General features: G+C 50.2%; 1 protein-coding gene across 1 annotated transcript; it reads left to right on the top strand.

The window, feature by feature from the left end:
• Positions 1-362: 362 nt before the first annotated feature.
• GLMP (glycosylated lysosomal membrane protein) lies at positions 363-7,964 on the top strand. The gene is made up of 5 exons (XM_063316880.1): positions 363-883; positions 2,289-2,486; positions 4,155-4,373; positions 5,566-5,843; positions 7,305-7,964. The coding sequence occupies exons 1-5, from the start codon at positions 566-568 to the stop codon at positions 7,471-7,473; spliced, it is 1,182 nt and encodes a 393-aa protein (XP_063172950.1). The 5' UTR covers positions 363-565; the 3' UTR covers positions 7,474-7,964.
• Positions 7,965-12,197: the final 4,233 nt, after the last annotated feature.

Below are 12,197 nucleotides of genomic sequence, written 5' to 3'. Positions count from 1 at the left end.
GGTCAGCGCCCCCTCACTCGCGGTTACGTCACCCCCCTTTGTCCAACATGCTGTCTTGCCGGTAGGTGAGGGGTTGCGAGGCCCCGCTGGCGCTCCGGGATCGCCCATCATCGGTTTCCCTATTCCTCCGGTGATTGCTGTCAGCTGGGCGATCTCCGTTGCGCTAGCGCTAACAGCTTGGGTGTGCCTCGCGATCCGCTTAGCCATTGTATCTTGTTCTTTAGTCTTTGTAAGTTGATGGCTACTTATCTTGAGCCCCTTCCCCTGTTTCCTTGTTATTGTCATGTGTGCCATTGCACTGATGTCTTCAGCTCAACGGCACTCATGACACCTGCTGAAGTAGTTCTTACCCACTAACATGAGATCCTATTGTGTGAATCTACTCCGTTTAGTTCAGGTTCCACTGTACTGTGCAAGCCTAGAAAACTGGTTAATTCAGCAAGTAATTTAAGGGAGCTGGGTGAACACCACCCTTACGGTTCAGCTTGATGGCCTGTTTCACACCCCAAGCTAAGACATGCTGTTTGGCTTTGGCTTAGCCACTGTGGTTTGTTGACCATGATTAATGGCTTACTGCTACCTGTTTGGGAAGCAGCTCGAGCTACTGGTGCGAATCTCTTTCCAGGTCTCTCTCGAATACAACCCAGGCTGGGAGAGCTCTGCTGTGAATCTCCTGCACACCCGAGCCGTGGGCCTCAACGACACTATCCATTACATCTGGAGCACCATTGGGGTACCCACAGCGTTGCTGGTGTACACTGGAAGCAACAGCAGCACCCTGCGCGTCAACTGGACCCGGCTGCTCTCCTCTTCTCCAGCCGGGGCCATCTGGGTCGAGCCAGGTGATCGTGTCTTGTATTCCACGGCCATTGTCTTTACAAGGGTGCGTCCAAAGGGTGGCCGAGGGATGGGGAGGGAGGGGGGGATAGGGACGCAGCGGCATCTGGGTGGGTCCGTAGCATTATCATCGTCGTCGTCAGTTCCAATGAAACTTTAATCAGAAGTTTCATAAGAGGGAGAGGGAGGGTGGAAAAAGAGAAAAAGTGCTCTTGCATCTCACTTGTGGTTCAGGGCATGTGTGGATGTGGATGTGGCACCTGTTAGGACCTCCTTAAGTCAAACACAGTTTTCCCTGGGATGCAACTTCTTTTGCAGTGTTGCTGGCAGATGCCACGTGGCCACTTCTGCAATGCTCTGGATCAGCTTTTGCCCTTTGAATCTGGATTGCTGAACAGTCCTACGAGACTGTATTCATAACTGAGTAATAATGTCATAATAATAGTAATGATGATGATAACGTTTTAGATCAGAGCTGTTGCTTGCATCTCTGAGCAGACTGGAGGTTTCTAGGATCTACTTCGTATTTTTTATACTTGGACCCTGGGATTCTTCCGATGGAAGAAGTGGTGGCTGGAGAAAGAAAGTTCCCCTTGCTTTGATTAACAAGGTTCAGTCTGATGGGTTATCTCAGTGTTTCTCAACCTCAGCGACTTTAAGATGTGTGGACATCAACTCCCAGAATTCCCCAGCTGAGGGTGAGAAATCCTGGGATCACAGATCAGATTGCTGTTAAGGATGAGGAGTTTAACTGGAGTTTATATCCATGGTTTATCTTGGCTCCCAGACCCAGGAGGAAGTTGTTCTGAGCTTAACCTTTGCTTTTTGCCTCTGGGGGGAGAGGTAGATAGAGCACTTGCAAAAATGGGGCCTCTGGTGCAGCATCTCTTCTGCATTTCTTGCATTTCTTAGGATTGCAATAATTATTTTCACCTCTGTGCTCATGGAAGAGGAGGTGAAATGGGAGCTCAACAGGGATGCCTCCCCCCATGTATCTAAAGTGGCTTGACCCCACTGCTGGTTTGGTACTGTTTGTTTTAATTACACTGGAAAAAAAACAACCATATCCTAACCGACTGGAAGCATTGTCCATACTGCTGACACAGAGTCTGCTGGGATAGCCACCAAAAATTCATTGGATTTACTGAGTTAACCACAACTAGCCGGATTTAGACAGCACATAAACCATGATTTGCAATCCTAACACAGGTCTGAGTTCCTCCAGCACTCAAAAAAATGAGCAAGCGGCCTGTGTTTGGGTCAGGGAGTTGTGTGAGCCCCGTCTGAGATTGCAAGACAATCTGTTGCCTAAAATGGCAAAATGGGGGCGGCTTGCTTGTGGCTTAGGATGTGTGAACTCAGGCAGCTGCAGCTTATTTAATAAACCACAGCTTTGTTGGATGGATGAACCCAGTTGTGCAGTCACTTAGATTTGAATGTGAACGTTGCAGCTGTGGGAATACGACGGCACCAACACGTCAGACCTATCCAAGGTTCACGCGGAGCACTTCTACCCCAGCTACAATCTGGCTAACTTCACCTGGGCCAGCCTCGCGGGCCGGCTGAACAAAACGGCTCTCACTGCGAAATTCCAAGGTGTGAGCTCGGGCCACGAAGGGACGTTTTGGAACGGGAGCGTCTCTTTCCAGGTAAACGGGGCAGGGGGGCTGCTTCCCTTTGAAAATGGCACCTGGGTGGAATTACAGGATACATGGCTGGGCTGGGGCAGAATCAGCACCTGAAGAGATTCATCTCACCTTTGAGCAAGTGCTTCTGAAAAGCAAGTTTCTAGTTCTCAAGACAAGCTGGAAAGCAAACAAGGAATATGTTGGAGTCAGTCTCTAGTTATTCATTGACAATCCCCAGTGTCACAGAGGCTGGCAATATTTGTGTTGGGGCAGGAACCCCTTCCCCCCCCCTTCCAGCACTGCAGTGAGTATTCTGGGTAATATGGTAGCCTCTCTGATGCTTTCCTTTCCTTTCCTTTCAAGAATCCGTTAATTTTACACATCTGTTTCGTTCTTTGGGGGGCAGGAAACGGGGAATATTCTGCAAGCACAGAACCTTAAAATCAGGGTTGGGTTGGAAGAAATCCTGAAGGTCTTCCAGTCAAGGGTTCCTCAACCTTGGCAACTCTAAGCTGTGCGGACTTCAACTCCCAGAAATCCCCACAGCTTAGAGTTGCCAAGGTTGAGGAACCCTGCCTTGGATCCTTGGCACATGAGCGGGCATGTTACCACCACCCTTTTTTTGGGAACAGCCACAGAAAAAAGAGGACAGCTCCATCTGTTCATTAATGTTTATATCTCTGCACATGTGTGTGTATGTGTATTATATATATATAAAGCAGGAAAGCATCATTTTACCAAATTTAGCTGCGGATTTTTTCCAGAGCTAAGTCTAAATCTTGCCATCCTTTTTAAACAATCGTTTGGCAGTGATTTCATCTTCAGATGTAACTCATTTTTCTCTTTTTTCCCAGCTTTGCTGGCTGGGGAATTCTGGGAGGTGAAGTCCACACAGCTTAGAGCTGCCAAGATTGAGGAACCCTGCCCTATAGCACAACCAAGGGGAATCCTAGGAGACAACAGGATAAGGTGGAGGAAACAACAGGTTCCCCATCTTCCCTTAGACCAGCATAGCTGGCTGGGGAATCCTGGGAGTTGAAGTCCACCCATCTTAAAGATGCCACGGTTGAGAAACACTGCCTTGGACAATCTTTTGCTCCAAACACTTCCGGCACCATTTCTGTTCTCCCAGCTCTGAGATTGATTTAACACTACCACCTCCAACCTGAGATCCTTCCCGATGCGGGGGAACTACAACTCCCCTCACCTCCAGCCCCCTGGCTGGTGGGGAGACCAGGCCGGAATTCCTTAAGCAAGCAAACGCGGGTGACGTTTTTGAAACGTCCTGGACATCTCTGCAAAATGCCCTCCGGGTGCCCAGAGAGACAGCCAGAAATGCCGTCTGAGGCTGATCGAGTTGTCCGACCGGATCTGGTGGGCCAGAGTTCCACAGGAACGCACCCTCCAGCAAGGGGTGGTTCTACCCACACTCCCTTTGCTCCAGAGGGGTTGGGGAATTCTGGGAGTTGAAGTCCACACAGCTTAAAGTGGCTGAGGTTGAGAAACACTGATATACGGTATTGAATCCTAAGTGAGACAGGCTGTTTTTGCACGTCCTCCTTAACCAACCCCACAACAAACCAAGATTAGCCCTAACCCAGGTTAGCAGGTGGTGAGGGAAGGCAAGGATGGTGGGACGCTGGTCAATCGGGGCCACTTCCTCCTGCCACTCCCATCTCTGCCCTCCAGGTGATGGCATACGAGGAGGGCGGCCGTGACAACCCTCTACCGCGCCTTCTGCACAGTGCCAACAGCTCCAAGGTGGAGTTCGTCATGCGGGGCGTGGCCCCCCGGGGCAACCGCTCTCGCTTTGCCCTCGAGATCCTGGCGGTGGAGGAGGGCAGCAGGCGGAAGCAGCTGTGGCCGGTCCGCTCCATCGATGATGAATATACTCCGACAATTTTCGAGGTGCGGCCTTTGCTGTACAGCGAGGGTGGCAAGCGTTCAGTCTGGCTGAGAGCCTGGCTCCTGGGTGCGTGGCCATCGCTTGTGCAATGAAACACTGGCTGGATTCCCACAGCTTCCCAGGATCTTTTTCTGGCCTCCAAGCTGGGGGTGGGGACAAAGGTTTGCATTTCTGGGAGGCTTAAAGGGTGAGATGGGAGACATCAGCTTTGCTAAGCCCTCCATTGCACCCATAAAATGCCCTGGAACCTAGCCCCAAAATGGGTCCTACCCCCCCCTCCATTGTGGAGTGCGGCCCTCGAGTTCTGCCCCCTTGCTGCTGGCCCATGATGTGGTTGCTTGTCTGTGGCTTCATGTGCAATGTGCACTGTGGTGTAAACAATAGATTATGACTGGCTTATTCAACAACATGGTTAGGCAGGCCATAAATTAGTGCAGAAGCCTTGATTGCTCTGCTTTTTATATCTAGAGTTCCCATTTTGTGAGTCACAGGAGGTGCTCAGAAGACAGGCGGCCACGGGTTTTGGTTAGTGCGAATGTGTCCAATATTAAGTTCATACATCCAACCCAAAATGTGGTTTTAGTTTTGCCTCAGTGTATAGTGTGAAGCAAGCTCCTGTTTGCAGCTGAACAAGCATGAACCCATCCAGTTATGGTTTGTTCACTAAACCACGATTATGCATGTGTGTGAATCCAGGTTATGTGTGATAGGTTCTTCTCTCAGCTTGTCATCATGCTGGCTGGGGAATTCTGGGAGTTGAAGTCCACACAGCTTGAAGTTGCCAAGGTTGAGAAGCACTGTACTACATGCAGAAGGTGCCAAAAAAAATCATTCAGAGCTTCTTGTAGGTTTCTCCTTTTAGCCAGGGTTGAAAGGCACTGCCGGGGGAACAATTTTAAACAAACCCTCGGTCAGCCAGCCATTAGGCCTGCCAGCCGGAGCTGATGAGTGGGATCAGATGCATCAAAAACCATGGGGACTGTATTGTCTGGATGCAGCTGGTGTTGTGGGTGCTCTCACCAAATGATTGTCATACAAGCACATGCCCACCCACCCCAGAATGGAGGGCCCAAGACAGGTGACCAAAGTCTCCTGTCCGTGGTTGCGTCTCGCCTTTATCTCCACCCTTCCCCTGCGCTTCCTTGGCTCTTCTGACAACGGCATCTCTTCCTTGTTCCTTCCCTCCCTGGCCAGATGGCCCAGCTGATCTCTGAGCCCCAGAACAACAGCTTTGGGTCAAGCTTCCTGCAGTGGAAGACGGCTGCCTACAGCTCTCAGAATCCCCGGCGGGAAGACACCGTCCACTGCCAGTATTACCCGCTCCAGACAGTCAACACCACTGGTCCGGAGTTCAGCATTCTCCGGGCCTACTTTGGGGAGGACCTCGAACGACACTGCAGCCTGTCTGCCGTCAATATCTCCTTTGGCAGCAAGGACAACGAAGCCTATGAAGAGAAGGGGTACTTGAGTTGGTGAGGAACCTCTGGAGAGCTGGCTCCCTGCCAGAAATGAAGGGTGGGGTGGCTCTCTCCTGGACCTCCATGAGCATTTTCCTGCGTCATTCCACAAACTGGGGATCTCTTCCTGCGCTGATGGTCGGCGTGGTTCCAGACAGCCCAATCAGATGTCAGCCAAGCGGCAGCTTCTTTGCTGCTCGTGATAAATAGATTGTTTCTGCTCTAAGAAAGTGGTGGGCAACCTTTTGGTGGCCAGAGGTTGGGTTAGGGATAGAGTTGGCAGGGCAGGCACCTTGATTTTTAACTGCGATATGCCTGTTTGGCATCTTCCATGTGTTTCCTAGCTTAAAACGGCAGGGAACTGGGCCAATCGTCTTCAGCAGCCCTGACCTCTGTGGATGTGGGGAGGGGACTCCAAGCCCCATCTCAGCTGCAGTCTCCCACTCCTAGTAAAATATGTGGGGCCCATGCGGTGGGAAGAACCGGAAGGGGAACTGATGAGGGACTGGAAGGGTAGGGAAGAGGATTTCAGCTTAAGGGGTTAGGGTGAAGGAAAGGGGCCGAGGCATTTGAAGCGCTGATGGTTGGGGAAGGCGGGGCAGGAGCAAGCTTGCAGGGGGACCAGCCAGGTCCCAGGAAGGAGGCTGACAGGAAGAGAAACTTTTGCAAGCTTCCAAAGTGATCAGGGAAACAGAGCTGGGGTTTGAAGAGAGGCTGGGAATTCATACGTTATCTGTGTTTATTCCTTCAGACACAGCAGAGTGTTTGAAAGAAATTACATAAGGGGTGTCTTTTCATTTAAAAGAAAAAATGAGCCAATTTGGTAGCCAGCGGATCTCCAGATTTTAACACAGTCTTTTCATGCAAGGGTACGTCTGGGCTCCATGTGGTCTCAGCAGTATGCCTTGATGATGACAATGATGATGATGATAATAATAATAATATGCCGCAGTAACTGGCAACTTGCTGGACAGATAGGAGGACCAATGAGAAAGAACTAATAAAGTAAGGAAATATAAAGACCTTCAAATAGAGATCAAGCGAATGCAGAAAAAGAAAGCTGTAGTGGTGCCAGTAGTGGTTGGTTCGCTTGGTACCATCCCAAAAGATCCAGAAAAGCAGTTGGAGATGATTAGAATGGGCAGAATCTCAATGCATCAGTTATAAAAATTGCACATCTTGGGAAAGTGCTTATATTACAACGATATCTTGAGCTAACCTCGATCTTTGGGAAGGGTCCAACATTTAAAAGTATCAAACCCAGGCAGAACCATCTGGTAGACCAGTGTTCCTCAACCTTGGTGGCTGTGGACTTCAACTCCCAGAATTCCCTAGCCAGCTATGCTGGCTGGAGAATTCTGGGAGTTGAAGTCCACACCTCTTAAAGCTGTTGAGGTTGAGAAACACTGTGGCAGACTGTGTGTAAATAGCAGTAATAATGACTTCGTTTTCTGTTCCCTTTGCTCTTCCTTCCAGGTCTGCACTGGTCGGTTTTGGGGAACCACCAAGAGAGAGCTTCTCTATGCTGGTCATTGGCATTCTCGCTGTGGCACTGGGGACACCGGCGGTGCTGTTAATTGTGGGGACCCTTGTTGTGCTCACAAGGCAGGAAAAGCCATGTTCTGAGTACGAACCAATCAACTGATGGGTGCGGGGAGTCCAAAGTGGACGCTTCTCCAGGGCTGCATTTACAGACAGACAACAAGGCTTCATTGTGGATTATTTCAAAGACACCTGTCTCAGCTGCCCCCATGGGGTGGGATTTATTTATTTTTTCCCTCTAAAGGGGGCTGATTCATCTCAAAATCAGGACTGTGAAGAGGGTTGTGTTCTCCGGGCCTGTTGAACAGGTTCTGCTGTTTTGAAAAAGGTTTTGTGGGGTTACTGCGATGACCGCCTCATCTGGACGTGCAGTTTTTGTTGAGCAGGAATGGGATGTGACGTAACGGTTTAGTGGTTCTGAATGTTCATCTCTCAGACGGTCTCTTCCCACGATGTACAGGTCTCTCACAATACATGGAGCACAATTCTCAAACACGGGGACATTTCAGTTTACAGACTTAAGTTCTCCCAGGGTGCTGTATTTTTTGATAATGAATTGGTTGGAGCAGTGTTTCTCAACCTCGGCCATTTTAAGATGTGGACTTCAACTCCCAGAGTTCCCCGGCCAGGGGAACTCTGGGAGTTGAAGTCCACACATCTTAAAATGGCCGAGTTGAGAAACACTGGGTGGAGAGTTGGAATGCTCTTTGCTTCCTCCACATCCTTAGAGCAGTTCCGTGCTGCTGATTCTGCAAGAAGTCTTGAGCCTTTCTTTCCCGTCTCGCCACCTTCCCGGGGGAATTTGTGTGTTTGGGGGAGAGTTACCTCCCTTCCGTGCTAATTTTGCTTTTCCCTCCCACCCTCTCTAAGGCCCAAAATGTTGAACCCTGTTTTCAATCATCGCATGGACCTTTCGACTTAGGAAAAAATGTTCTCTCTCCAATTCTAATTCGCATCAACAGCACAAAATATCTCGGTAAGGAATGGCTTGCTTCTGGGCAACCAACTTCTTTTTCTAGCTGAGGTGCCTATGTCTTTTAAGGAGTGGCGGCGTAGATGCTCCTCCCTGTGATTTTGTGTTTTTAAGTCACGTCCTTCAGGAAGTTCTCCATTTTGTGGCTATTAAAGCCACAGGAGCACAGTTGGGGGAAGAAGTTCTCAGCTGCTGAAAAAGTGTGGACATGGGTCAACCACTAATTGTGTTGTTTACAGGCTGCTGTTCAGAAAACAAATGCAGGCAGAACAGCCCTCTGCAGCCACTTTTCTTTGGAACCAACTTGAGCTGAAATTAGTTTGAGCCCCGTGCCACAGGGCTTGCAGAGGAGATCTGCCTTCTGAGTGGGCTCTGGAGCAGAGCCGACTGAAGACAAATCAAGAGTCAGGCCAAGGCCAGAAAGTTGCCGCATTGAACTCTGAAAAGTTAGCAAAGCCTAGCCTCGGCAAGTTTCTGGAACGAACCTGTCTCGCCTTCGGGGTTCCGGGAATTGGGATGGGAATTCCCAGCATCCTTAGCACGCTGGCTAGGAATGCTGGGAGTTGAAGTCTCAGCCCTAGCAGGGCTCCCCAAGTTGGGGAAAGCTGAGGTGACAGCAAGTGCTAAATCAGTGTAGGAAAGGCAGCCCAGGAAGGCAGGAGAGAATGTGGGGCACCTCTCGGGACCTGCCTGCCCCCTTTGTTTCTTCTGGGTCTGCGCTCCTCATGGGCCCCTCCTGCATTCTCCACTTAGGGCAGTGTTTCTTAACTTTGGCGACTTTTAAGACGTGTGGACTTCAATTCCCAGAATTCCCCAGCCAGCATGGCTGGCTGGGGAATTCTGGGAGTTGAAGTCCACACGTCTTGAAGTTGCCAAGGTTGAGAAGCACTGGCTTAAGGGCTAGGATACTTCTGGGTTAAGTGACACCAGCATCCTGGCTTGACACAAAGCTTTTGGCTTCATTGTGCAGCCGTTTGGGTGCTGCTGTTTCAACGTACGCCACGGGGGGGATTTGCGTGTGGGCCGGATGGCTTGTGGGCCACTCACTACTGCCTTGTCTTTCAGGGACCAATTAAAAGGGAACTTTTGCAATACAACTTTTCTGTGGTTGTCTGTCAGCATTCAAGCCCAGTTTTGAGACCTCGGGCGGTTTCCTCAACAGGCTATGCAGTGCTTCCGATTTGCTTTTCGAGATCAGAGGGGAAGCAGTCCATAGCCCTGTTCCTTGCTGCCTCTTGATGGCTCTGCAAATGTGCAAAACCGAGAAATAGGCAGCTTTGCAGCAGGCATATTTCCTGCCTGAAACTGGTGTGTTGCAGGGCCGTTCTCTTTTTATTAAAATATTCTTTTTTAAAAGTCTGAGGGACCTCCAGGGAGGTATTGGGGGGACATTGGTGATAATGCGGTTCGCACATTGTTCTGTGTGTGAAATCAAGTATCTGTGAGTGATTTAATAAATCATGGTTAAATCCACCCTGCATTAGCTTAGCGTGATACAAACAAGTATTTTCTCTTTTACTGCCTCCATGCAGTTCTTAATCTCTGGTGTTCTCTCTTGTACATAATTCCACACTCTGTACTCGTGTGTGTAGGAAAAGGCTTCCAGATCAGAAATACCTGGATTCTCGTTCTGGGGGTAGCTAGGTGAGCTCAGTAGCCACTTCCAAGTCCATTTTCACTTTCCGCCTGCACCTTTTTCCTGGCTCTGTGCCACCGTGTTCCTTCTGATTGCCTGGGCTCTCTGCCGCCTGCGGAATTGGTACTGGGTATTCTCTACCTCCCCCACTAGGCAAATCCACCCTCTTAGCGTGAGAGGGTCCCCTCGTCCCAGGGCCCACCGTAGCACCTCGGGTTGCAGCCCCCCTTTAAAGTAATCCACTTTGGTGGCTTCGGAGCAGTCAGGGATCTTCCCAGCCAGGGCTTTGAATTCCATGGCATATTCGGCGACTGTTTTATCTCGCTGTCTTAATTGCTGCAGAGCTGTCTTTGCGCGCAGTTTATCTAAGGGGTCTTCGGACCCCTCTCTCGTAGCTCTCATGAAACCTCTTAAAGTTCTGCAACTCAGGGGCCATGGCATCATGAAGTTGCACATCCCGGTCAGCCGCTGTCCCACCTAATGTCGCCCCCACGTTTATTTTCGCATAGTCACTAAAGAAAGAGTCTCCAAACCCTTGCATGCATGCTGACACATTTGTCATGAGAAAAGACAATTGCTGGGGGTCTCCATTGAACTTAGCCTGGAGGTCCCTTGGTGCCCCCCAAGCAGGTGGTAGACTTACGTGCCCGGATACCGGATCATCCCAGGTCACCGATTGCCTCCCGCTCCTCCTGGCCCCAAGTGGCAGAGTCAGCGGTCTAGGTGAAGGTGAAGGTCGGGATCCACCATTTCGATCCGGCGAGGACCTCCTCAAGTAGAGTACAGACCCTTCATCCTGTTGATTCACTAAGTAGTCCAAAGCCTTGGACATGCGCTGCAACGCTTCTTCCATAGCTGTCATCCGGGCCTCCAGACCCCGGAGCCGCTGCGGGGTGGCTCTCTTTTTGCCCTCCATTCTTGGGAGCCAGGTTATTGGACCCAGACACAGGCCTCGATGGGGATGTGCGGTTCCGATTTAGTTCCACCCTCAGCTCCTGCGGACCAGCCTTGATCTCTGTGTGGTGACCAATCCGGCTCCCTGGTTGGGTACCGTGGCCTTGCAGCTGGGGACCCTGGGTTACGTCGAAGGTGATGAGCTCGCTTTCCAGCCCCATGAAGCAATCTTTCGTTCCCTCTGTAGTTCGCATCGCTGGCCGGCTCCTTCGTCTCTCCTTCCGTTTCTGCCCCTTGGGCATATTGGATGGTCTCATCGGTTTTTCCGGAAAATAAGGGTTCCCTCAATCTCGGCTTTGACACTTTGGACATGTTCCTCAACTCTCAGCTGGGTACAGCAGTCGCCAGGTAGAATCACAGGTTTAAGGATTCGCAACTTTATGTGATGACTGGAACACTTGAGCTTTCACTCAATTAAGACTCATAAGCTGCTACTTAAAAATCTACTTAATGAAGCAAAGCATCCGGTACAGAGTAAAAAGTTGTGAATGGCATTTCCACATTTAAAATCACAGAGACTTCAAATTCCCCCCCACTGCTCCCTTAGGTACGTGCCCCTCCTTCCCATGCTGGCAGATGGCTGGAACAGTCTCTCTCCCGATGACCTTGGGGCAAGGAGCATCTAGCCCAAACAAGATGATTCACACTCTAGTCTGGCTCCCCCTCCCTGCTGGTGACTTGCGAGTTGACATGGATTGCTGGAAAATGGATGCGAGTCCGATAAGGTGTTGATTGGGGAGCGTGACAGCCTAGCCAAACCACTCCTTCCAGAAGCTGTTGGTCCTCACATCTATGCAACCCAGCGCAGGGGCACAGGCTAGAGACCAGGCAGATGGGCTACAGTGGCCCTGCCAGTCAGTAGTCACCTAAGTATTTCTGCACAACTTTGGGGCAAGCATCACCTTGCTGGGAAGAGAGGCACAGGGTGCTGTTGGGGTATTCCTGACCTGGCTCCGCATTATAATCTTCATTAGGGAGCTTATGAGGGGACCGTTCAGTAGAGTGGACAGCCTCATTTGAGTGGCATGCGGACTCCGGGGCAAGTTGATTGGTATAGTGAGATTATAGATTGATTGACTATATATATAGATATAAATTGACAATACCAATCTTGGGTCAATTACAGATTGATCCATGATTGGTAATGTAGGGAGACTGATCCATGGGGTTATGCGAGCTGGAATTCATATTGTTATCTTGATTGCCAGCTAGGTCAGGATGCACTTTGTATTTGTTAGGGATCTCAGCAGAAAGAGAAGTATCA

This window comes from Candoia aspera, chromosome 17 (genome assembly GCF_035149785.1).
Source record: "Candoia aspera isolate rCanAsp1 chromosome 17, rCanAsp1.hap2, whole genome shotgun sequence".
NCBI classification, from domain to species: domain Eukaryota; kingdom Metazoa; phylum Chordata; class Lepidosauria; order Squamata; family Boidae; genus Candoia; species Candoia aspera.
This window is presented reverse-complemented; position numbering and strand designations above follow the sequence as displayed.

Bases quoted from the DNA above. Each gene is read 5' to 3' on its own strand.
- GLMP (XM_063316880.1), top strand. From the start codon at position 566: ATGGCTTACTGCTACCTGTTTGGGAAGCAGCTCGAGCTACTGGTGCGA. The intron at 4,374-5,565 runs GTGCGGCCTTTG...CTCCCTGGCCAG, and splicing joins ATACTCCGACAATTTTCGAG to ATGGCCCAGCTGATCTCTGA. The intron at 5,844-7,304 runs GTGAGGAACCTC...TCTTCCTTCCAG, and splicing joins GAGAAGGGGTACTTGAGTTG to GTCTGCACTGGTCGGTTTTG.